At 43.7% G+C, this 26,312-nt stretch overlaps 1 protein-coding gene across 2 annotated transcripts in view; it reads left to right on the top strand.

Moving 5' to 3' along the window:
- Positions 1-26,312, top strand: part of USP13 (ubiquitin specific peptidase 13) — an 83,159-nt gene that overhangs the window by 8,855 nt on the left and 47,992 nt on the right. For both annotated transcript variants that reach the window (XM_084638983.1, XM_084638982.1), the window contains exons 2-4: positions 8,509-8,634; positions 16,682-16,742; positions 25,094-25,215. In XM_084638983.1, coding sequence (XP_084495109.1) covers positions 8,509-8,634; positions 16,682-16,742; positions 25,094-25,215 — 309 coding nt within the window. The remainder of the gene's footprint in view (positions 1-8,508; positions 8,635-16,681; positions 16,743-25,093; positions 25,216-26,312) is intronic.

Here is a 26,312-nt window from a genome sequence, read left to right as displayed (position 1 = left end):
TAACTTATAAGGGGGAGGTCACACTGAGATGCTTGCTGTGTGAAAAGAGTCACCAGTACAAAAAGTGTGAAAACCACTGATACAGAGCTATAGGTATGTCCTGTGCACTGCATAAAAGACAGGATCCCTGCCCTGAAGAACTTGCAAACTTGGATAGGCAAAACATGACACAGGGAGAGAGGACATCCAAAAAAGGGGTGGATATTGGAGTGTCAGTGTGTTATGTTCAGATTTTGCATATCTTAGACATATCTGCTCTGAACATTAGATCTTCGCATGTGAAGTATTGTAACTGCAGTGCAAGCTACCCGTCTGACATAGATTGTTAGTTTGGTCCTATAGCTCACTTCCACTGGTTGCAGAAAGGGATTTGTTTTAGCAGCACAAAGCTCAGCCTCATTGCAGCTGGAAAATCTTGCTGCTGATGACAGCTTCTAATGTAGATCTCGCTGACTTGGTTTTGGTAATGGCTATATTAGGAGAATTCCCAAAGGGCTAGACTGCCCTATGCTTTGCTGTTTATCAGACAGTACAATGCAGACTGAAGTCTTTTAGTGAGTGTGTAATTGGCATCAGTGATCCTGTTGCATGTAACTTTCTAGTAGTAACTGTTTTTCTAGTCACTGGCTGTCCCTTAGGTCAAAGTATCTCGACACAGATATGAAAACCATTGTCTGTTTTTAATGTTGGGGGGCAGTAAAGCAGAGCAAAAGGTGACAAGAATTTAATAAATCTGGACATTGCTCCAGACAGATGATTTTGGTTGAGCTGCAAGGTGGCTTCTTTTTCCTGTGCTGGAATTACTGATGTGGTGCATTGCTTGGTTGCATGAGTCAGATTGCAAAGTATGAGCAACGAACCTTGTTTAGGTATGGCTGAAGGTCTTTAGTTAGGTGGTGGGGCACATCAGGGACCACATTTTTATTTTCATTGCGCTCTAGGAAGATATTGTAGCTTACACCTGTCTGATGGATGAGTTCTTTGCTGCCTGGCAGTGCACTTTGATACTAAAGCTAACCAGATGGTCACTGTTACACCAAGTCTCTAAAATAGCCAAGTATGAGTAGAATTTGCAGGGATGACGCACGCAGCAGCTCCCATAAGAGAAACAGCCATGCTGCTTTGGCTATCCACCAGCCTGGGGTTTTCCTTACATAGCTACACAAGGACATTATAAACACAGGCAACGGTGTAAATCTGGGTATTACCAGCCATCAGCACCATCATTATTATTGATTGAACTGCAAGAGAGCTTCATGTACCACGTGGTTATTCAAAGGCCTTCAAATGTCCTTTGGACAGTGGTCCCCAAATTGTGGGGTGTGCCCCCCTAGCAGGGCCCGGCAGGGCCCGGGCCAACCCCACATGGGGGGCGGGGCGGGAGCGCTACCCAACCCTACTCTGCCCCCAGCTCTGCTCCGGCCCTGACCCAGCCTCTGGCTGCAGCTGTGGCCCCAGCTCTGCTCCAGGCCCCCGGCTGCGGCCTCACTCCTGACCACTGGCTTTGGCTCCAGCCCCTGGTTCTACTCCTGGCCCCCAGCCCCGGTTCTGGGCCCAGGGGAGCGTGGACACATTCCATTACTGGTAAGGGGGGGGGTGGGGAAGTGCAAGAGGAAAAGTTTGGGCACCATTGCCTTAGGAGGACTAATATCTGCTGGATCCCATGGCAGAATATAATTTCTGTTCCTGTGTCACAAGTCATGTGTGCTCCATGAGCCTCCTTTGTCTTGCCATCAGAACTACCCAATAATATAGAGGCCTGCTTGTGAACATGCCTAAACAAATTGCCTCAGAATGGTGAGTTCTCTAGTTCCGTGAGAGGAACTGCTTTGACTTACAGAAGCGAGCAATCTTTAGAATGGTGGTTTGGTTTCATTTCAATGTCTCTGTGTAGATGCCCTCTATCAAATGGAACACAGGAATTTCCACGCTGGATCTCACCCACTGTCCATCTAGCCCAGTATCATGTCTCCAATGGTGGCCAGTACCAGGTACATCAGAGGTGGTGCAAGAAACCCTCAATAGGCAGTTATGGGGTAATCTGTCTGAAGGGAAAGTTTCTTCCTAACCCATAATACCTAAAAGTTGATTTAAGCTGGAAACATAAGGGTTTATACCCTTTCCAAACCTCTTGTTTATGTTAGCAATATGTACCATTGTAACTGGATATTCTTATCAATAGAAATGTCTGATCCTTTGTTGAATCCTGCTAAAGTCTTAATCTTAAAGATCTTTCGTGGCAATGAGTTCCCCAGGCTAACTGTATTGTGAGTGGGAATGTATTTCCTTTTAACAGCTTTAAATTTGCCACCTTTCAAAGAGCTGAATGTCTTCTTGCTTCTGTGTTATGAGACCTGATGAACAGAAGTTCCTGATCTCCCTTCTCCCCAACATTTCTTATTTTGTATACACTGATCACAAGATATAATAAAATGTTCTGTGTATATATAAATCTCCTCACTGTATTTTCCACTGAATGCATCCGATGAAGTGAGCTGTAGCTCACAAAAGCTTATGCTCAAATAAATTGGTTTGTCTCTAAGGTGCCACTAGTACTTCTTTTCTTTTTGCGAATACAGACTAACACGGCAGCTACTCTGAAACCTAAAATAAAATAGTGACTCTGTTTAAAAAAAGCAGGTGGGAAGTTCTAGTTTGGACTAGTCCAGTTGCTAGTAGCCTTGCTCTTAGTCTCCTCCTGTCTTTCATCTTCCCCTTCCCCACTCATTTGTTCTTGTGTCCCTCTTGTCCTGCCTTTTATTTTTATCTCTTTTTTCCTGCCCCCCACTCCTGTAGTTTGCTTGTTTTCTTCTCACTCTGCATTTCCGTATGTTTTTCCTTTCATCCCTCATTTGTGTGTCGTGTTCTTTACTACTTCATTTGTTTGTGTCTGCATCTTGATTAATCAAGTGGCAGGCTTGTGTCTGTGTTCTTTCCCAATAGCACTTTGACGAGATTCCAGCACCCAATGCACAGTTTAAATACTGGTAAATTAATGCAAGTTACTGTATCTGGTATACTGGGGGGCTGGGATGCATGTTTTTTTAATTGTGCCAGGGGCAATCTTCATGTGCCGCTGTATTCATTCGCTTTGACATGATTTGCGTCTATTGTTCCACTGTCAGTAGCAATGGAGAATATGAGACACCTGCTTTCTTTTTGTTCCCCATTGTAAGCTATTATGCATTGTTCAGATGATTATTAAATGCTGAAGCTTCTGCTATCTTTTGACCTTTTAAACATTTATGAAATAAGAAGGCTATCACTTCATTAAGCTATTGTCAGGTTCCTACATTCTGGATATTATAGAACTGCTCTTTTAACCCTTCCAAATACAGTAACGGTTGTATTATAGCTGTACTCTTTTACAGCAGGAGATTTTTGGTTGGCCACAACCAGACTTGTAATGGAGATCACAGATGATCTCTCTCTCTCTCTCTCTCTCTCTCTCAGGAGGACCCTAAAATGTTCCACTGGCTTATCATTTCTGTAGGGATAAATCTTAGTTCCATTGAAGACTATGGCAAAACTCCCATTGATTCCATTGGCTTTAGGATTTGTCCCTTAATGCAAGAAATCTCAATTAGAGATTAGTTGTTGGTGGATAATCCCCTGGTAACTACTATTATCTCGTAACATCTGAGGTAATTATTGGGGATCGTGAGTATTAATGTATCCTTTTTCCTCTTTCCTGTGATATGTACTGGTATGTTTTACTATGTGACTGTTCACCATGTTAGCGGCTCTGTAACAGCCACATGTCCTTATACATTATTATCCTAGTCATGTCAGGAAATGAAAATGTTAAACCGTAGATTTCCCAAGGGGACTGGATGGCTCAGGGATTGGTAATAGGATACAGGTCACGGGTTCAAATCCGAAGCAGGTTGGTAGGGACTGAAAGCCATTAGCATCTGATAGCTGTTGGTATCCTGTGTGCTTGAAATGAGATGGTGATCTCATGCTGGTTCCTTGTGGATTAGTGTTTGTGTTCCCCAGCCCTCCCATCACCAGTGTTCTTGCTCCATCTCCCTTCTCTCTCCCCAAGGTTTGAAAGGAGGTGGACCCTATCATGGTTTGACTTTATATCTCCATGGATTCCCTTCCGTGAAAGCCTCTTCCAGCCTTTATTTTAACACAAAGTACTGTCTAAATGATGATATAAGATAATCTTTCTAGACTGTCTGCTTTTTGGAGCAGGGACCCTGCCTTCCTCTGAGTTTGGAAAGCACTTAGCACGCTGTGGTCACTCCTGCAATGTAAATGATGAAGAACAGTAAGCAGTGTTGTAAGGAAAACTTCCATTTACTCCCACTTTGTGGGTGCATGTTGTTAAAATCCTTCCCTGAATCTTTAAGGGAAGATTCTGCTTGTGAGAAGGCTGCACTAGTCTCTTACTAGAAGGTCCTTCTAGGTCAGGATCAAGGCCCATTGTCTGAGCAGTGGGTAGAAGCTTCCACCTTAGCACTGTCTTAGAACCAGGGCTGGCCTTACTGTGAGGCAAACTGAGGCGGCTGCCTCAGGTGCCAGACTGTGGGGGGGCACCACTAGGACCCAGAGTTTCAGAATTTTGGCCCAAGTGAGGGGGCATGGGGGGCATCATTTGAGCTCCCCTCCTCAGGTGCCAAAATGTTGTGGGCCGGCCCTGTTTAGGACTTTGAAAAAGTAAAAGAAAACACTGTCTTCAGATGCTCCATCCCAGAGTTTACACTGATCCCAGTGCATGTTGGGACAGGACTTTGGTTGTTTAGTTCAGGCTGAGAGGATACTACAGTAGCAGGCATGATCAATAAAACTCCTCTTTATGCACCTCACTACTGAACCGTCATGGTTTTGTTTGTAGAGAGCTCCTAGTCTCTGGGAACAGTGTATTGTTCTTGTTTGCAGATAGATAGTGTGCTTGAGTCTCTAGCACCTTTCACCAAAACAAAAATGCACTCACATTAAAAAAAAAAATCAGTGAAAAAGATTTTCCACCATAGCCACTTAGAAATCTAAGATGAATGTTGCCTACCTCCAGGACATATGGTATTCCCTATAGGTGAAATTCACCAGCACAAGGCCAAGGTCCCAGTTAGGCCTTCAGAATAGGGCTTGAATGGGCATTAAGTGGAGCAAGGCCCTGGCTGTCTGCACAGGGGTGAATTTCATATATCCAAGAGCTCTAGTCCTTACCACTAACACTGCTTTACCATGACTGTGTTAGACTTTTGAACACAGTGTCTTCTTCTGTTCAGGTTGTGTGAGAGAACAGCCTGCCTGCTTTTTCTAGGAGAAATAACTCTCCTGTTAGTAACCACCAGCTAACTTACGCAGCTTCCACATTTAGCATATGTCCTGAAAATGTCAAATAGTTGCCATAGCCTTCTTAGCAAAAGAGCTGAGTGCTCTCATGGAGTCGCTCCGGGGAAAAAAGAGAACGAAGTGTCTCAGAGAAAACAGAATTATAAACAAAGTTCCCGAAACACCTGTTAATTGACAATGGGATATATTTTTATTTAGGCTGAGCATCCACAGGCTTCTTTTAACTGGGATGCAGCCTTGACTTTTTGTGAGAATGCTTTAGCTGTGGAGATAATAAAGGATGTAAAAGAAAAAGGACAAGGAATGACTGCATATGTGAGGTGGCTTCCATGTTTCGCATACTAAAGATCTATGTGTGTGTTTGTCTGCAAAACTCTATGCCAGAGGTCAAATGAGGCTGTCATAATGGTCCCTTCTGACCTTAAACTGTGTGAATCTATGAAAACATATACTGGGGATGATTTTAAAATAAATAATTATTACTACTTTATGCATCAGTGATGTCCTGGGTGGTTCATAATGGTAGATGCAGCCCTTGCTTCAAAGGTCTTGATCGTTTAAAGTTCAGGGGGGGTTGATGTTAAATAGAATCAGGGCCGTCCTTTGGCATATGCGGATGTGTAGGGTACGTGAAAATTTGGGGCACCACCGGCACGATAGGCGCCGACATCTCATCTTGCCAGGGGGTGCTTGACCCCCACCACTCCGCTCTAGGCCCTGCCCCTACTCCACTCCTTCCCCCAAGTCCCGCTCCACCTCTTCCCACCCCTGCACCACCCCCGCCCTGCCTCTTCCCCACCTCTTCCCCCAAGTGCGCCCCATCCCCGATCCTCCCTCTCCATTCCGGAGCTTGAACCCCGCGAATCAGCTGTTTGTGGTGCTCTGGAAGTGCTGGGAGTGAGGGGGAGTTGTTGGTAAGTGCATGGCCACCGGCGCTTGAGAGGCGAGGGGGGCAGAGGAGGGGAGCTTGGCATTGGTGGGTGCTCCACACCCACTAAATTTTCCCTGTGAGTGCTCTCGCCCCAGAGCACCCACCCACGGAGTCCGCACCTATGACCGAGACAGCAGGTAAGAGCGGGTCGGCTCTTGCACACCCAGCACGCTCTGCAGTCGTCTACCTAGGCGGAAGGCAGGGGCCATATTCACATAGCCGAATGCACCAGCATAGGGGCACCAATATAGAGGCAGTATAGGGGCACCCCTATTCACAGAGCCGAATGTGCTGGCGTAGGGGTACCAGTTGTGCCGGCATAGGGGCACCAGTTTAATAATACTGCATAGGGCCCCATAAATCCTAAGTTTCAGAGTAGCAGCCGTGTTAGTCTGTATTCGCAAAAAGAAAAGGAGTACTTGTGGCACCTTAGAGACTAACCAATTTATAAATTTATAAATCCTAAGGAAGGCCATCGAGGCTGGAGTTTCTAATGCTTTAATAAACTTTATGGTAGAAATAGATTTCTCTTATCCCCATTTATTGCCAGTTATTTAGTGCCTGATACAGCAGATCTGGTATCAGGCACTAAATAACACAGGCAGGTTTAGCACCATCAGCCCTTCAGAGTGTTCTTCCAGCACCTCAGGTGACTTTGGATAAAACAATAACTCCAAATGTGGGAGAGTACATTTAGTCCTGTTTCCTGTCTATAGTTTTGATGTCTGGGTTTTTCACATACAAGAGATACAAGAACATACTTATCCCTGTAACAATTTATGATCAAGAATTAAGTGCATGTTCCTTATGTGTAACATTTTGAAGCCATTGGTGACTCTTGTTGCTTGATATACTAGCAGTATCTAAGCTAGCTATGGGTGACTTCAGCTAGTGGTGTTTCCAGAGATCAGAAGTGAGATGTTTTGCCATCCTGCAGTTCAGAATGCAAGCAAGATCAAAGTGCTTTTAAAAGACCGCCCTTTGTTCTGCACCACCTACATGGAACACTAGACTACTAGAAAGGGCTTAAAAAATGTGTCTGACGCCTACTAACCAGGTGACCAGACCTGTTAGCAGCACAGTTTGAATGATTTGGGACAGAGCTGGTGGCAGTGGGATTCTGGGGCAATTCCCTGGTCAGCGAGCCGTCCTCAACACCCAGCTACTGGGAAAGGGAAAGGTGCTGGGACTCCTACTGGGTTGCTTTACCTGGACCTCCCTTGGGGTTTAGTCTTTCTAAACAGTTTCAAGAGGGTGTAACTCATGATTCTTCTCTGCTATACTTGCTTTAAGTTTCCTTACTTTATGATTAGGGCCAGTGCCTGTGCCCGCCTCTGTTCATAGATGTCTCAAACAGAAGCAGAGCAAAACTGAGATGATTCTTACCAATTTCACTTTGCCCAGTGGGTTCTAGACAGGTTCTACTTGTGAAACAGACCAGAATCTTGTTAGTGACTCTTTTACAGCTTGGGAAAGCAATGAGCAAGAGAAGAAGCACTGAAGTGGTCAGCCAGTTTTCACCCTTAGGAGGACAGCTGTACACCAGTTCCCATTCAGAAGGTTATCTTTGTAGCCATAGGGCTAGACATGTTATTATTTAAAATGAAAGCTTAGATTCTGCTGGTATTGATGGCTTAGTAGCCTCCCCCATCCCCCAAAGGGCTCACATTCTCCAAGGGATACCTTCCTCTTGCAAAGGATGAATAGTTAAATGGATTTTTCAAGGCCTGCTACTAGACATCAGGTCTTGACACACTTAGGCTATGTCTACACTACCACTTACGTTGGTATAACTTACACCGCTTAGGGGTGTGAATAAGCCATCCCCCCTGAGCAACAAAAGTTACACCAACCTAACTGTTGGTATGGACAGCGCTATATTGGCCGGAGAACTTCTCCCGCTGAGGTGGCTGCTGCTGCTTGTTGGGGGCGGAGTAATTAAGTCAATGGAAGAGCTCTCTCCTGTCGGCTTAGAGTGGCTCCATTAGAGTGTTTACAGCTACATCGGTGCAGTTGCACCGCTGTAAACTCTTTAGTGGTGCAGTCACTGTGGTCCAATCGGCTGCTAGTATACATTGTCACATGGTGTGGAAGATTCTTAAAAGGAAGACAATTCTCTTTGCTCTATAACTTAATATGTAAGCGTGTGATGTGCTAATGTGGTAAGGGGAAGGTGCAAAAGGTTGCGGTTCCTAACTGTCTCTGCTTGCTGGTGTCTTTCTGTCCCATTCAGTTCCTTCTATATAGTAACTTTTTCCTATTATTCCTTTCAGGATTCAGAAGGAGGTCTCTATGTGTGCATGAACACGTTTCTGGGATTTGGAAGGGAACATGTTGAAAGGCACTATCGAAAAACAGGACAGAGTGTATATATGCATCTGAAACGACATGTGATAGAGGTGAGATTTCTAGCTTCCAGACCAGCTATTCAGATGGTTCTTATACCTCATATGCAACTTCAGATAAAGTATCTGAGAGATGGGCCAAACCTGAAATATCAAATCTGACTCCCTTTGAAATTTGGGCTGGGTAGAGGTCAGATTTAGATCCTTGGGTTCAAACTCAACTGTGCAATTTTTATTCAAACCACCAGGGGCCAGATTTTTAAAGGTATTTAGTTACCTAAAGATGCACATTGGTGCCTATGGTGATTTCCCATCATCCCCCCTCCCCACCCCCCCAAAAAAAGAAAAAAAGCACCTAGGTGTCTAATTCCCATTGATTTTACTGGGCACCTATGCTCATCTTTAGGTGCCTAAGTAGCTTTACAAATCTGGACCAAGAGGCCTGTACATTGGTTCTGGTTCAGATATATTTGGAATCTTCTGAGAACGAGGGTTTTCATGAGATTTTGGCTCAAGCTGGCAGAAATTTACTCAGAAGAGTGAACCTTAGTCCTCATTTGCGCTGTAATCCAAACTCTAGCCTGAAATGGACCCTAGATCCAAACACTGCTTCCCAGATCAATCTTTTATAATACAGACAAGCTTCCTATTAGATATACGTCCCTACTGTTACTGGGTTTACTATTGATATAAAATGTTAAGGCCAACTGTGTTTGTGTGCGCACATGCATAGATTTGTTTGGTGTTTGTATTCTAATACAATGGGCTGTTAATGAACTCTGACCCAAACAGAGTAGAAGGTGTGGTTTGGTTTGATGTGCCACTCAGTTTACTTTCCAATGTAGCTTTGAATCCTTGGGTGAATTACTGGGACTGAGATAGTTACTTAGGGTGGGACAAAGAGTGCTTCCTGTTGTTCTACAGCAGTGATCTCTTTGGCTGATCAAGGATCTCCCTTGAACTTGGAAAAAGATCCTGTCCATTCTTACTTTATCAGAAGAGTGGTGGCTGCAAGTTCAGGTGAGTCGGTGTATGCTAAAAATTAGGGAAATCCTCTTGCAGAAGATTCCATGTCCCTGGGCAGTTGGGAAATAGCTACATTTCCATCACACTGTTACTGTAAACTTGTGGTAGACTGGGCAGGTTCTAGCAAATGTTCTTTTGGTGAGTGGATTTAGTGCTTGTGAAAGGTAAATGCACTGACTAGAGCCAGGTGGGCAGAAGTCCTATTCAGGCTTACATATGAGTATCACCCCAAGCCTCCAATGTCCTTGTTATTCTTACAGACATATTGGAACATAAGATTTCATGGGTGACTTCCCACTTTGTCGGATGCATGCTTATGCTCCAATACGTCTGTTAGTCTATAAGGTGCCACAGGGCACTCTGCCGCTTTTACAGATCCAGACTAACACGGCTACCCCTCTGATACTTGTTATTCTTGTCGTGAGAGAGTCTGCTAGTCTTGCCAAAGTATGTGGGAGGTTTCAGTATAAAGCCAAATTGGGGTTAAAATGGGATCTCCAAAATCCCTTTGCCTGTTGTGTTGACAAGGATTTGAACCAAGATCTCTAGAGATGGAAAGCAAGTACACTGATGTTCAGCTCAGTGTCAAAGTAAACATAAGCGGCTAGATCACTGCAAAGACACTCTTCGGCTACTGAGGAATCTTGGGGCTTCTTTGTGGGTTGCATCTTGGTAGGACATTGGGAGAACTCACCTGCCAGGTTCAGCAAGATTGGGGCAGTACTTGGCGAGTGGATGATACAGTGGTAATTGATTAGGCAGTACTCTTCTGTCCACCTAGAGCCTGTTATGTAATGTTAATGGCTGCAGTGTTCCACCCCAGAGGTGGCTGAATATCCATAACTTCCAGAGTTTGTAACCTACATTGGGATTTTTCTGAATGAGAGGGGACCTATAAACTCACAATTCGATAATATTACTATTTCTCTGAGAAACAAGGGATGTCTAGCACAATGCCCCTATGTTAATTGTGTGTGTGTATGTACACGTGTTTAGATATGTCTCCAAAGGTTTAGATACAGTGGGGCGAAAATGAAAACTACTTCTCTGCTTCACTTTTGCTGGACAACATCATAAATTCATACATGTCTTCATGTTACCGTACTAGATGTTCGGCCTTAGGACATTAACATTAATTAAATGAGTTAATTGGAACTATAAAAATATAATTGAATGGGTCTGTGATCCACACAATTTTGCAAATGTGTTATCTCGAAGTCTGAAATGACCCCACATTTTGTCTACGTTCAGGAAGACCAATGTCCATGTTTCCTGATGAGTGCTTGTACCCTGGTGCAGATGGACAGGCATTTGTGTGTTGCTCCTGGAAAGAGTAGTTCAGGTCATTCAGGTACCCAGAGATATCAGCAAAGTTGGCTAAGCCTGCCACCCATACTGGATGATTGAAGGCATCATTAAGGAGAAACTTGCGATCCTTTGTGAGGACCTGAACTTCTCTGCTCTTAAAACAGCTTGTTGGGATATTGCTACCTTGTGGGAGCCACTTCCCTCCTGTGGAGTTGCTAGTGATGGGGCCCCATGTCATAGCAAAACAATGCCAAATGTTGAGAACCCGTTAGACTGCCTCTAATGAGGTTCACTTTCTTGACAGCTTCATGAAGGACCCAGCACAGGTTCTCGGATGCTTACTAAGCACTAGGGCTGTATGAGACCGAGAAGCCATGCGGCACTGTGTGCAGTGACATTGGATGGAGGTGACCAGGTTGCTATTCCTGTCTCTCATTGCCTTGGTATCAGCCCTGCAGAATGTGGAAGTCTTCGTCACTTCCTGAAGTGTCTGGGATAAGTATGTGTGTCCTGGCACAGCTTTACAGAAGAGCAAGGGGCAGGTCCTCCACTTGTGTAAATTGTCTTAGTTCCATTGGTTTCAGTGGAGCTATGGCAGCTTATAATAGTGAAGGATCTGTTCCCAGGTCATCTTTCATAGAATCAATGGGAAACGTATGTCACTGGCACTGCAAGCTGTGCAGCACCCCTATGGTAGCAACATCGGTTGACTCACCACATTGAATTTTTGCATAGTTATTTTTTTTCTGAGCTTTAAAAACCAGTTACTCTTCTGCAGCCTCAATGGCTGTGTTGCCAGTACTGTGCACAGCAGAGATATAACACAGGCAGTGTTCAGTTGGATGCTCTCTCTGCCTTAGCCCCCGTGACTTTTGAAACCATTGCGCTGCATTGGGAAGGGTAATACATGGCAGGTGCTCAGATACTAGATAGCGATGGGCCCTCTTGCGAGAACATAGATAACATGGAGGTTCATTACACAGATCTGCGATTCATAGAGCTGCCAAATAAGGTTCCTGACACTTAGTACAAGTAACATGGGGAGACCGACATAGCACTGCTATTACTACTTCACCCTGACTCTGCCTTTTGTTGGAGGATCTTAAAATGCTTTACAAATATTAATTAATGCTTGTAACAGCCTGTGAGGGAGGAAAGTTATCACCTCCGGCTTACAGATTGGCAAAGCAAGGCACAAACTCCCTGGGCCTGCTTCTTCAGAAGTGCTGAGCGTCCACCACTTCAGTTGAAGCCAGTGGGAGCGGCAGGTGTTTGGCACCTCTGAAAATCAGGCTGAGATATTTAAAGATAGGGAGCCAAAAATGGAGGCACCCAAAGTGAGTGGTCACTCTCGACAATGTTGGTCTTAATGTCTTGCTCCAGGTCTCACATGGAGTGGTGGGAGTTCAATCCCAGCTTTCCAGTGTGGTGGTTGAACCACTGAGATAATTTGGAGTGTGTGGGGTGAGGGGAGGAGGCAACCATCTGTTCTGTATGTTGCTGCTTATGGTAGTAGATCTGGGATATTTTTTAAGAGTGAGAAAATGTGTTTCTTTTCTGTTTGTCACTTACATTGCATTGAGAAAATGAGCTAGTTTTTAATACTAGTGGCCACTCCCTTTGCCTACAGGGTGAATAAATAAAAAATCAGTATGATAAATCTGAACGGTAGGTTTTGTTGTTTTGATAAGTGTAACCGAGAAACATTAGTTGGTGTCTGTTCTTTCTGATAATAGAAAACTTTTCTATGGGGTGTGAAAGCTTGTTGATGATTCTAGCCAATCTCTTTGGCCGAAGCTTTATTTACGTAGCAGAAAGAATCACCCAAAATATGTGAACTCTTCGCCTCCTTGTCAGCAGAGACAAACACATGAACTCTTCCTAGGCTGACAGATTCTGGGCCTGTCTCTTTCCACCTGTTGTATCCTAATTTTACTATTTAAAAAAAATAATAAAAAAGCAACAAACTTAAAGGAGCATGACATTATGTTACATGCTGTAAAACAGTGCATGGTTCTGAATAGCTTAGAAAGAGTTGTGCTTGCATTTGCTTTTATGCTTATGGTGCTGCCGGTATTAGAATCATAGAATCATAGAATATCAGGGTTGGAAGGGACCCCAGAAGGTCATCTAGTCCAACCCCCTGCTCAAAGCAGGACCAATTCCCAGTTAAATCATCCCAGCCAGGGCTTTGTCAAGCCTGACCTTAAAAACCTCTAAGGAAGGAGATTCTACCACCTCCCTAGGTAACGCATTCCAGTGTTTCACCACCCTCTTAGTGAAAAAGTTTTTCCTAATATCCAATCTAAACCTCCCCCACTGCAACTTGAGACCATTACTCCTCGTTCTGTCATCTGCTACCATTGAGAACAGTCTAGAGCCATCCTCTTCGGAACCCCCTTTCAGGTAGTTGAAAACAGCTATCAAATCCCCCCTCATTCTTCTCTTCTGCAGGCTAAACAATCCCAGCTCCCTCAGCCTCTCCTCATAACTCATGTGTTCCAGTCCCCTAATCATTTTTGTTGCCCTTCGCTGGACTCTCTCCAATTTATCCACATCCTTCTTGTAGTGTGGGGCCCAAAACTGGACACAGTACTCCAGATGAGGCCTCACCAATGTCGAATAGAGGGGAACGATCACGTCCCTCGATCTGCTCGCTATGCCCCTACTTATACATCCCAAAATGCCATTGGCCTTCTTGGCAACAAGGGCACACTGCTGACTCATATCCAGCTTCTCGTCCACTGTCACCCCTAGGTCCTTTTCTGCAGAACTGCTGCCTAGCCATTCGGTCCCTAGTCTGTAGCTGTGCATTGGGTTCTTCCGTCCTAAGTGCAGGACCCTGCACTTATCCTTATTGAACCTCATCAGATTCCTTTTGGCCCAATCTTCCAATTGGTCTAGGTCCTTCTGTATCCTATCCCTCCCCTCCAGCGTATCTACCACTCCTCCCAGTTTAGTATCATCCGCAAATTTGCTGAGAGTGCAATCCACACCATCCTCCAGATCATTTATGAAGATATTGAATAAAACCGGCCCCAGGACCGACCCTTGGGGCACTCCACTTGATACCGGCTGCCAACTAGACATGGAGCCATTGATCACTACCCGTTGAGCCCGACAATTTAGCCAGCTTTCTACCCACCTTATAGTGCATTCATCCAGCCCATACTTCCTTAACTTGCTGACAAGAATACTATGGGAGACCGTGTCAAAAGCTTTGCTAAAGTCAAGAAACAATACATCCACTGCTTTCCCTTCATCCACAGAACCAGTAATCTCATCATAAAAGGCGATTAGATTAGTCAGGCATGACCTTCCCTTGGTGAATCCATGCTGGCTGTTCCTGATCACTTTCCTCTCATGCAAGTGCTTCAGGATTGATTCTTTGAGGACCTGCTCCATGATTTTTCCAGGGACTGAGGTGAGGCTGACTGGCCTGTAGTTCCCAGGATCTTCCTTCTTCCCTTTTTTAAAGATTGGCACTACATTAGCCTTTTTCCAGTCATCCGGGACTTCCCCGGTTCGCCACGAGTTTTCAAAGATAATGGCCAGTGGCTCTGCAATCACAGCCGCCAATTCCTTCAGCACTCTCGGATGCAACTCGTCCGGCCCCATGGACTTGTGCACGTCCAGCTTTTCTAAATAGTCCCTAACCGCCTCTATCTCCACAGAGGGCTGGCCATCTCTTCCGCATTTTGTGATGCCCAGCGCAGCAGTCTGGGAGCTGACCTTGTTAGTGAAAACAGAGGCAAAAAAAGCATTGAGTACATTAGCTTTTTCCACATCCTCTGTCACTAGGTTGCCTCCCTCATTCAGTAAGGGGCCCACACATTCCTTGGCTTTCTTCTTGTTGCCAACATACCTGAAGAAACCCTTCTTGTTACTCTTGACATCTCTGGCTAGCTGCAGCTCCAGGTGCGATTTGGCCCTCCTGATAACATTCCTACATGCCCGAGCAATATTTTTATACTCTTCCCTGGTCATATGTCCAACCTTCCACTTCTTGTAAGCTTCTTTTTTATGTTTAAGATCCGCTAGGATTTCACTGTTAAGCCAAGTTGGTCGCCTGCCATATTTACTATTCTTTCGACTCATCGGGATGGTTTGTCCCTGTAACCTCAACAGGGATTCCTTGAAATACAGCCAGCTCTCCTGGACTCCTTTCCCCTTCAAGTTAGTCCCCCAGGGGATCCTGGCCATCCGTTCCCTGAGGGAGTCGAAGTCTGCTTTCCTGAAGTCCAGGGTCCGTATCCTGCTGCTTACCTTTGTTCCCTGCGTCAGGATCCTGAACTCAACCAACTCATGGTCACTGCCTCCCAGATTCCCATCCACTTTTGCTTCCCCCACTAATTCTACCCGGTTTGTGAGCAGCAGGTCAAGAAAAGCACCCCCCCTAGTTGGCTCCTCTAGCACTTGCGCCAGGAAATTGTCCCCTACGCTTTCCAAAAACTTCCTGGATTGTCTATGCACCGCTGTATTGCTCCCCCAGCAGATATCAGGAAAATTAAAGTCACCCATGAGAATCAGGGCATGCGATCTAGTAGCTTCCGTGAGCTGCCGGAAGAAAGCCTCATCCACCTCATCCCCCTGGTCCGGTGGTCTATAGCAGACTCCCACCACTACATCACTCTTGTTGCACACACTTCTAAACTTAATCCAGAGACACTCAGGTTTTTCTGCAGTTTCGTACCGGAGCTCTGAGCAGTCATACTGCTCCCTTACATACAGTGCTACTCCCCCACCTTTTCTGCCCTGCCTGTCCTTCCTGAACAGTTTATAACCATCCATGACAGTACTCCAGTCATATGAGTTATCCCACCAAGTCTCTGTTATTCTGATCACGTCATAGTTACTTGACATCACCAGGACCTCCAGTTCTCCCTGCTTGTTTCCAAGGCTTTGTGCATTTGTGCATATTCTTCCATTGCTTTGTAAAGCACTTTGAATTGGCAAAAGCACTACCTGAAATTGAAATTAGCTCTATCGCTGGAATATCTGTCACACAGCTGTGCTCTGCTCTGCTCTGCTCATAGGTTTTTGCCATCTTAAAACTAAACCAGGCTGCCTAGATAGGTTTTCTGCATAGCACCTAACGCTTACAGACCACTGTGATCACTCTCATTCACTTCAGTGGGAGCAGGCTCAGGCCCTCATTGAGGAGGCATTTATTTTAGATTATTTACTTCAGATAACAGTCTGTTATAACACCCAAGAGGGCCCCGGTGGCCCACCTGGATTGGTAATGGGAGGCAGAGTCTTTCTTCTCCGGCTCATCATGTCCAGTCTGCGTCCAGTCATTAAGCACTCTTGACATCTGATGGTGTGGGAGTAGGTGTGAAATTACGTGATGGTCCCATCCAGTTCTTAGGGTATGTGTGTGTGTCATTACCAGTGCTATCACAATCGGTCTGCTGGCAGAGGGGAGTAAGTGGACATATAGAATAAACTACTCTGACTTCCAAAGGTGGTCCCACTGGATCAGGGTCAAGTCCCATTGGCGAGGGATATGAAGGAAGCGTATGCTTCTGCTGCCCCTGCTGTAGGTGTTCTATGGTTAAATAGAGGACTTTGTTGTTCAGGGATGTCCGTCTGGCACCTTTTACCAGTACTAAATTTGTACCTGTGCATCCCTCCCCCGAAAACACGCCGAACGCACACTGACCCCTCTACCTGTCGGGGGAAGCTCCGGCATGAGGCTGTTGTTTGCTTATTTCAGGTTCACAGGTTAGATTTTTAACTGTATATTTTCTTTTTTTCTTTCCAGAAGGTACCAGGCGCATCTGGTGGAGCTTTACCAAAAAGGAGGAATGCAGTGCTATTTTTAGGTATTGTAGATAGCTGCTCTCACACAGTCCTTGTGTCTAACCCCAGTGCATGTGCATTTGGGTACACCTGCCACTACAGCATGTCCGCCTTATTTTGTTTTGTTTTTAAAACTGTTCAAAGTAGAAAGATTACAAATTTGTAAGTGTCTTCCTTTTAAAATAAATTATTAATGATCATCCCAAAACAGCCTCACAGATATTCTCAAACTGCTTAGGGTTTGTTAGACACCTGTCTGTCTACTTACATGTGCGCCATCACCATAGTATATTGCTTTTATAAAATGTGAATTTGGATTAACTTTTTATATAGGGCCAGTCTGGGGATCCCTGATTCCTGCTTGTGAGCAGTTGCTCTCAGGAGTAGTCCCATTAACTTCTGTGGAACTATTTGTAACTGCTTATGAGTGTGGGTAAGGGGTCCCCATTCTGGTCCAAAGTAAATGTAACTGTACATGTATACTGAACATCTTTTAATAACGCTTACACAATTCTATCTGCCTGACATGTCTCCCTGATATACACAAAGCAAGGAAGTGAGGGAAAGCAAGGGAAACCCCCAATGAGTTTCCTTCATCTGCCTCTAATCATCTTTCTATCAAACCCTAATTTTCCTAGATATCAGTTGATTTATGCATCAGCCAAGAAATCTTAGGACCCCATAAACTCCTTCATTGGGACCCTACAGTATCAGCTCCACTCTACACACTTCTGGGGCTTTTTTGGTGCATTTTCTGTGTATTTTTTTTCCTTTTCATGTCTTTCATGGGGTGGAGAGAGAATAGAAGCCATAGTCACTACTGAAAGTAGCTAAGTAATTCTTCCTGAGGTGAAGGGGTTAAATGTTTTCATAGCAAACGCCAGCTTTCTGATAGTGGAAGGGGGAACAATAGCTTGGCATCCCACTGGAGTTACTTTGGTCTGTGGAATGTGTTGCTGAGAGGATTGTGATGGATTCAATCATTTTTAATGGCAGGAGTAAGTTCTGAAAAAGGCTCCTGGAGAAAAGAAAAGAAAGGGGAAGTTAGTGAGAGGAGAGTAAACAAGTGAAGTTCTCTTCTCTTCCCCTTCCCGCCCCCCCACCCGCCGTAAGAGGAAGGTGCTGTTAATGAGGAGTTGGCAGGCACTGGTTTAAATGCCAGTTGCTAGCATTTCATATTTAGAATAATTTTCAATTATCACTAAACGATTACAGAGTGTCTGCATAAGCTTCCGAAAGAAATCAGACTGCCAAGCAGGGCTGCCTTGCAGTGTTAGTAATGCAAATGTGAATGAGATGCACACAAAAGAGGCTCATAGAAACACAGAACCAAATTTTGTTATTGCTAATTTACTGCATACGCATTTTATATAGCTTAGAGAGGGTCAGTGATGCACCATTGCTCCTCTGCCGTTTGTTGCTAGAAGAGGGGTTTGTTCCTGCTCTTTAAATTGTGCCCTTGCATCTGACTATTCTGCTCCCGTGCTGTTAGAGCTGTTCCAGATGTTCCAACAGCCTTGGTTCCAATTAATCCTTGAAGGCAGGGGAGTTACACCAGTGATGAATTTGGTCCATTGAATTGTCACTGTTTACCCCAGGACCTTATGGATCTGAGACATCTGTGGAGATTCTGCTCTCCTCTGGGCAGTGTGCTCCTTCATAATCCTCTGCACAGCTCTTGCTGCTTGGGGATGAACTGAAACTCTCTTGATACTGTCTCATTTTAATCCTTTAAGTGGTGTTTTTACAGCAGTGGTTAGCACCTGTATAGCCCTTTGTAAAGTTCTTTGAGATCTATGGATGTAAAGGTGAGTAAATAAATATGATTATCCCCATTCACAAATGGGGGAACTAAAGCACTGAGGGGTTAAGTGAATTGCATGAGGTTGCACAAGGAGTCAGTAGCAGAGGCAGAGTAGCAGAGCAGTAACCATGCTGCCTCTAGATGCTTTCTCATAGCTGGTGTTGAGTTGCCAGATGTTCCATCTTTACAGAACTTTAAATACTGCTTTTACTTGCTCATTCCATGATAGAGGCTGACACCAAACTGGCAGTGATTGGTCAGCCAATGCATATTCCTAGCCAGTCTGGGCTCACACAGGTAGTGGGGCTGCAATAGATGATCAAGTGACCTTCTGAGATAGGTTTTGGGTGTCTTGCTCTGAGTGATTCCTAGCAGCCCCAGTGAAGCTGGCTTTCTGTACAGTCAGGCTAGTTTGGGCACCTGTTACTCTGCTAGTTATAATCCTCTTTGATATACGGCTATTAAGGCTATTAAACCCCTTCCAGTCTCCTCTATTAGAAACACATCTTTAAAAATCTCATAGAATGGCTTCCAGAACTGCTGCTATCATGAGAATAGAATGGAAATGAAGAAATCTGAAAAAAGCGTAGGATCAAACCATTGAGATTCTCCTTCCCGAAACACTGAAAAGAGCCATGGTAGGGGGTGTGCTGCCAATTGTGTGAGTTAGAAACAAAAATTAGCCTAAGAAGGGAATAGAGAATCTTTTATTTGTGAGTTTGCAAAAATGTCCTTATGTGAACTTTGTGTGTGAACGTCTCCAACTTTCCCTGATGACATCTGGTTAATTGCTTCGGTAAACTAATTTGGAGCCAACATGGCTAGTCTTCCAGACCATAAGCACCTTGCAGGCAAAATGTGCTTGAGCCCTGTTTTCAGTAAGGATATCTTTAACTTGTCTATTTATTTTGCAATGTTACCGCCTTCTTAAAAGGGTTCAGTCATCTAGCTTGTGGCTCAATATTTAGATTTTGTGTTCATGTAAGTGTGATTGTACAAAATACAGACACTACTCTATGAATAGAAATGGTGATTTGAGGATTTAAACATTCCCCTGTAGCTTTGTGAACTTAAATACAATAGAGGTGTGCCAGCACATGAGAGCCAAAAGCGAAACGGGCTAAGAAGTGAGTGAAATTGTAACTTTCTAGTTTCATTACCCAAACTTAAGTGAAATTCAGAAAGGTGGACAGACAGCATATATAGTGAAAAGAAAATAAGAGATTACAAATATTGCAGTTTTAATAATTTGTTGTTTTAGATAGAGCCATAGGAAGTAGGAGCCCTGACTACAAAACATATTAACAACCATACTTACATAAAATCAGTATAACTAACCCTAACATTATTAGGAATACAACTAGGGATTTTAATTTTGTTGGCTTAGTTTTCTTGGCTACTTAACTTGTAATTTTGAAGAAAATCCATAGTACAGTGGGAGTGGAAATAATGATTATATTAACCGCTATGGTGTTAAACTGAGGTAAATACCTCATAGTAAAAAATAGTACTTAATGCTTTACATCTTCAAAGCACCGTGCAAATATTATCCAGTTTATAGTTAGTGATTTAGTGGATCCTAGTGAGAAGCATTGTAAAATCTCAGTTGTGCTGCAGTTTGGTTTCCTTTCACCAAACAGGATGAAATGGCTGTAGAGTATATTTATTATTTATCTATTTCTTTTATAGCTTTGCTAGTGAGCTTGGTGCTTTACAGACATGTCTGAAGACGAATCCTTGTTCCAAATGGCTCGCTTATCTGAATAGACAGATGCTGCATTCATGATAATTTGGGGGCAGCTGGAAGGAATGATTTGAGGTTCAAGGGCTTGAGCCTCTGCCATTCAAGGCAATGGGATCTGGATTGAGCCCTAAATGAGACTTGATTTTCAAGACCCCTTTGTAGGGCCTCAATATCGGTTGCGAACTCATTGATCTGTGTTATGAGGGAGCTCTCTGTCTCACACACAGGCATCACCACGCACACGGTGGACATCCTGTTTGGGGGTCCTGCCTGGGATCTAATTATGCCACTATTATTAGTGCGTTCAGTTGGTAACTCATCTAAATCTAATCTGGGCATGTCCAGTCAAGTGTTTCTCCCTTCTTTTCCCTCTAATGGCTTAGTTTACGGCACTCTCTGCCACCAACAGCCCACTCAGCTGCTGTTTTCAGTCAGCCAGCGGCAGTGCACTTCTCGCTATCACTAGGGTGATGCTTATGAGCTGGGCAGATGATAGCTGAGTAAATTTACCCTGCTGACTTCTTGCCCAAAATAACAATCCCAGCCTGGCCTCCACTTAGAGCATTGGTTATTTTGCCTTCCCTTTCGTCCTCTCCCTCAGCACGCTCTTTGTGACCCGTGGGTGCTCTGTTTTGATGACTACAATGTTTAATTGTGCCTATGACAGCCTCATAAAGCTCCTGGTCCCTTAGAAGGGAAATACATTGCCCTGTGTGGGTTCAGCATCAATGTAGCAGCCTTTCAGAATTGCTGTACACCAGTTGTCTGGTGCCTGTGTGAGACCTCAGAGCTAAAGTAAGCCCATTACTACACAGGGGTTCCTGGGCTCATGGTATTCAGGCATCTTGAAGTGTTGCCTTCACCTGGGAAGGGATTGTGTGGGAAAGTGGCTTCCCAGCATTCCTTGCTACTCAAGTTACATTGATTTCTAAATAAAATTTGCTCGATTTACAAGTAAAAATAGATTTTTTTCCCCCAATTGCTGGCTCGGCAAACCTAACCTAAGTTTTGAAATTCAAGTGGGTTCTTCCCTGCTCACGCATAATCCCCAGTAACAATTGTGGAAGGCAGATTCTGCCTGCAGTTACTCCAGGGTAGCCCTGTTCTCTCATAATAGAACATAGTTAATGGTTCTGTTGATCAGATACGAACTCACCGTCTCTCAGCTTTTTTGGCTCTGCAGGGTTATTGGAAATAAAAAGGAAGGAGAATTTATTTTTATCACTGAACTAAACATCTCTGAACGTGCACAGGCCAGGGTTTTCCAAAGTGGCTAGTGATTTTGAGATGCTCAAGTGACCCCTTTTAGAAAGGCCTGGCTTAAAGTGCTGAGAACTCACCCTCTGAAAATCAGGTCCCTTTAAGATGTTAGTCACCCAAAGTTAGGCACCCAGAATGGCTAGTCAGTTTTGCAAATCTTGGCCACATGGAGCAGAAGTGTTGAGTGAGATGGTGCTGATTTTGCATAGTCCCTTTTCAAAAAAACACAAATTAAATCTTCATTCTTTCGCTAGCACTGATGGAACAGTGTATGTCTTTTTTTTGTCATGCTGCCTTGAAGTCAGTATGTCAGGCTTCTGAGGTGATTGTGCAGAGAGAATTAATTTCCTGGTCTTGTAGCAATCTGAATGGCATGAAGCCTTAAAAGATAAATTAAACTTCCCCTTTTCCCTTTCTTCACTGTAGCTAAAATGGTGGGATACTCCTAAGTGCGTCATTACCCTCATCATCAAGGGATTGATTGCTAATGGGATACGGAATCTTTCATCTCTAGGTCACCGGTTCAAATCCAGGTCAGGTCAATGTTATTGGGCTTGGTCAAAATGGGCTGCTTGGAGTGATGGTGTCAGTCTGGTTCTTACACCCAGAAGAGCCGTGCCATTGCTATTTGTATATAGCAGATCATTAATGCTAGACCAGCTGATCATCCTTAATGTCTGTAAAGTGAAGAAATAAAAAATATCAAAGGCCTTTACAGATGTCTAAAGGTATTGGCAATGATCAGAGTAAGCCAGTGGCTCTCAACCTTTCCAGACTACTGTATCCCTTTCAGGAGTCTGATTTGTCTTGCGTATCCCAAGTTTCACCTCACTTAAAAACTATTTGCTTACAAAATCAGACAAAAATACAAAAATATCACAGTACACTATTACTTAAAAATTTCCTGACTTTCTCATTTTTATCACATAATTATAAATCAATTGGAATATAACTATTGTACTACATTTCAGTATATAAAGCAGTATAAACAAGTCATTGTATGAAATTTTAATTTGTACTGACTTCGCTAGTGCTTTTTGTGTAGCCTGTTGTAAAACCAGGCAAATATCTAGATGAGTTGATGTACCCCCTGGAAGAACACTGAGTACCCCCAGGAGTACATATACCTCTGATTGAGAACCACTGGAGTAAGCCATCCTCCAGTGCCCTCTGGTGGCTGATTGAAATGCATCGTTACAGGCTCCAAATGGGATGACTTACCTTCTCCACACCTATGTTGATATATGCTGGATATTTTAGCTGCTTTCGGGAACTGGAGCATAACATTTCTGGAGTTACCTAGAGACACTGTGTGTTTAAACTGTTTAGCCTTATGGACGGTGGCCACTTGTCAGTGTCTTGGGCATTACTGAACTTCAGCATGGTTTGGTGTCACACACCTCCGTGGCTTGAGGTTGTTCAGTTTGATTTTTCTTTAAGAACAGATAAGTTATTTTTAGGTGCATTCTGAAAAAGTTTAGCATTGTGTTTGGATCCATAGAATTCCTTCAGAATCAAGGATTGAAATGGGAAATGTTAAAGACGCGCTGGGTTGTAGTGGAGTTATTGGGTGATCCGTAGTAGACTGCTGTGAAAATGATTTTTAAGGAAAAGGATTATTGAGAGAATTGGCTAGCCAGGGAGTTGGTAATGGGTTAGTCTCTCCTCTAGATCATCTGTTTTAATCTAGCCCAGATTGTTAGTGATTAAAGGTTGCTGTTGGCTGTCTTTTCAGACTATGTGCAGTGGGTTGGTGGGGTTGGGCCAGTTGTTATTAGACAAGTGGTCACATTATTAAAACCCCAGTTGGCACTAACTGATCCTGGTTTGGCAGCCTCAGCAGAGAGCCAAGGACTCAATGGAGCCTGGATTATTGTTGTCCCTAGAGGTGATCCCTCCAGGTCCGATTGAGGTGTATTAGTGTGAGAGTTTGGGAGAAGCTCCTAGTCATTCTGTTTATTCTGTGACTGTTCTGTGGATAAGTAGAGGGTGTAATTTAACTCATGCACCTTTCATCTTCACCTTACCCGAGATTTCGTACATTCCACATGTGCAGTGGTTGATGCCAGTGCTTGTTTAACATTTAAGTAGATCAGTAAAAATTATGTATGTACCTTGAGAACAAATGAGGGCCAACCTGAGTCAGCTATCCATCACCTCAGGCCAGATGTTCTCTTCTTCATGTGACAGTAGAAACCTGATGTCTAGATGGATTCTGCTTCCATCATGTTGATGGGAAAATGTCCATTGACTTCCATGAAAACTGCAACACTGTCATGTTTTTACTTCTCACTCTCCTTACGCTGCTCCTTTTTGTGGCTTCATCTTATAAAATCTGCATAGCATAAAGGAAGGGAAATGAAAGATGATAAAAGCACCCAAATCTCATGTAAATATTACTGCTTGTTAACCCAGTTAATCTTGAGCATTTAGTTTCCTATAATAATAATACTTGGGACTTTTCGGCTGTGGATCTCAGTGTATCATCTTCCGTATTCATATGTGTCCAAGAAGGCACCAGGAGAGCAGGCAAATGGTCACTGCAACACCCATCAGCTTCTTTTATTCTACGTTCATGTGTTATTGGTTAGGAAGGGAAGTTAGTTCACCTTACCCAAATTGCTCGGTATCGTTAAGTTGGCCACCCACTGATGGGCAGATCACAGCCAACATTTCCCCAAGAGGCCCTCTGCTTTTGTGCACTTCCATTTTGGGGCATGTGGCATAATGTGAGGCATGTGCGTCTTGATTTTCAGAGCTTCTGAGCAACCACAGCCCCAGGGGCAGAGAATGGGAGGTGCGGGAGTGAATAGTAGGTTCATGTTCTCAACACCTCTGAAAATCTGGGGGGCTCAAGTCGGGGCCCCCAAAAATGAGGCATCAAAATTAAAAACTACTTTTGAAAATGTTGGCCTCTGCTTCTCTGTACTTCACCTTCCTCATTTGTTCGTAATACTTCATGGGGAATGATGTGAGACTTCGATTATTCTTGTCTACAGGGAAAAGTGTTTTTGCTAAAATCGAAGGTGTGAATTTAAATTATATAGCTATACAGGTATAAACCCCAGTGTACACGCTTTTATTACATTACGCGTGCCTTTTTTGGTTTAGTTCATGTTGCATGGGAAGGCGTTTAATCTAAACCAAAGAAAGCCACTCTATATTGGAATAGGTGTGTCCACATGGAGGGTCACACTGGTATGACTATATTGATATAATGGGTAAAACTTTCCAATACAGACAAAGCCTCAGTGTTTGTAAAGTGCTTTGAGACCTAGATGAAAGATGCTACCAGAATGCATTATGTTCTTGTTCTTAATGAGTAACCCAAAAGAATACCAGGATCTTATCTACTTCCCAAAGTGCAATGTCCGTAACAACACAACGATGGCTGCTGTACTCAGCGGCCAGCGCAGCTGTGATTGTGAATGAGTATTAACTCAGGATGGATACTTTGTTCCTCAGCTTTTCCCCCCAGATAAATTGTCAGATTTCAGTCTAAACATTTTTTTAGTTTCCTTAACAGTTTATCATCTCCTTACGTTCTCTCTCTCTCTCTTTTGCAGATCTAGAAACAAATGGCGATTTAAACAATGATGATTTTGAGTATGAAGATGAAGCCAAACTCGTTATATTTCCAGATCACTATGAAATTCCATTACCAAATATAGAGGAGTTGCCAGCACTGGTCAGTGAGTGTGTGCTACTGGTGGCAGAGTAGGAATTGACTCCAAGTTCATTTTTTATGGATACAGGGGTTTGTTTGCTCATGTGTATGTTGGTTATTTTTACTATCAGGGTCTCTCTCATCCCCTGCATGGGGAAATTAGGCAAAGGGGAGGCATTTGAAAAAATGTGACTTACTCCATCTGTGTCATGCTTCTGTTTTACCGTCTTCCTCTTCCTGGTTCACTCCACTTATTCTGTCTTGTTCTATGGCCAATGGTTTATCTCTTAGAATCATAGTAATGTACGACTGAGGCAGGACTAAGTATTTATCTAGACCAGTGGTTCCCAAACTTTAACAACCTGTGAACCCCTTTCACGAAAATGTCAAGTCTCGCGAACCTCCTCCTAAAAATGAATATTTCCAGGGATTTTCTCCTTTACCTGAGTATAAATTATAAAAGCAGTGATCTTGGAAATTTAAAATTTGTTTTTATGCTATGCTTATTACACACTATTTGTTATTATTTATTATTTATCATTACAGTATTTTTATTACATTATGAAAACGGCAACACTCTTCCAAGATCTCACTTTCATAGCTTGTATCACTTTGAATAAGCTTGTTATAAGACAAGGCTCCTATGTTTCATCAAGGAGTATCAGATGTGAAACAGAATGAAGGATTTAAGAAGCTAACTCAAAGAGTTCCTCCTACACAAGCATTCAGGTCTTGAGCAGTCCAGGCAAACAACGCACTTACAACTTACAAAGCTTAAACTTGTTCTTCATAATAATTTTTAAAACAATACTAGCTGCCTATTCAATTTTAAAAACAGCAAAAAATATCTACCTCCCTTTCCATTTCTTATAAGGAGTCTTGAAGTTGAAATCTCCTCAGTGTGATAGATACGCTTGCTTTGATCTGCTTAGCTCTTGGAAGTCCAGGGGCTTCGGGCTGCTGGCCCTGTGCTGCCCAGGGTCCCTAGGGACAGCTCTCTCCGCCATTAGAGAATTTTTTCTGAGAACTCCCAGGGGTTCATGAATCCCAGTTTGGGAACCACTGATTTAGAGTGTCCCTGACAGGTGTTTGTCTAACCTGTTCTTAAAAGTCTCCAA

This window comes from Lepidochelys olivacea, assembly GCF_965140295.1.
Source record: "Lepidochelys olivacea isolate rLepOli2 genome assembly, chromosome: 9".
In the NCBI taxonomy this organism is placed as follows: Eukaryota; Metazoa; Chordata; order Testudines; family Cheloniidae; genus Lepidochelys; species Lepidochelys olivacea.
Note: the sequence above shows the minus strand (reverse complement) of the source record. Positions and strands in the feature narration are given on the sequence as shown.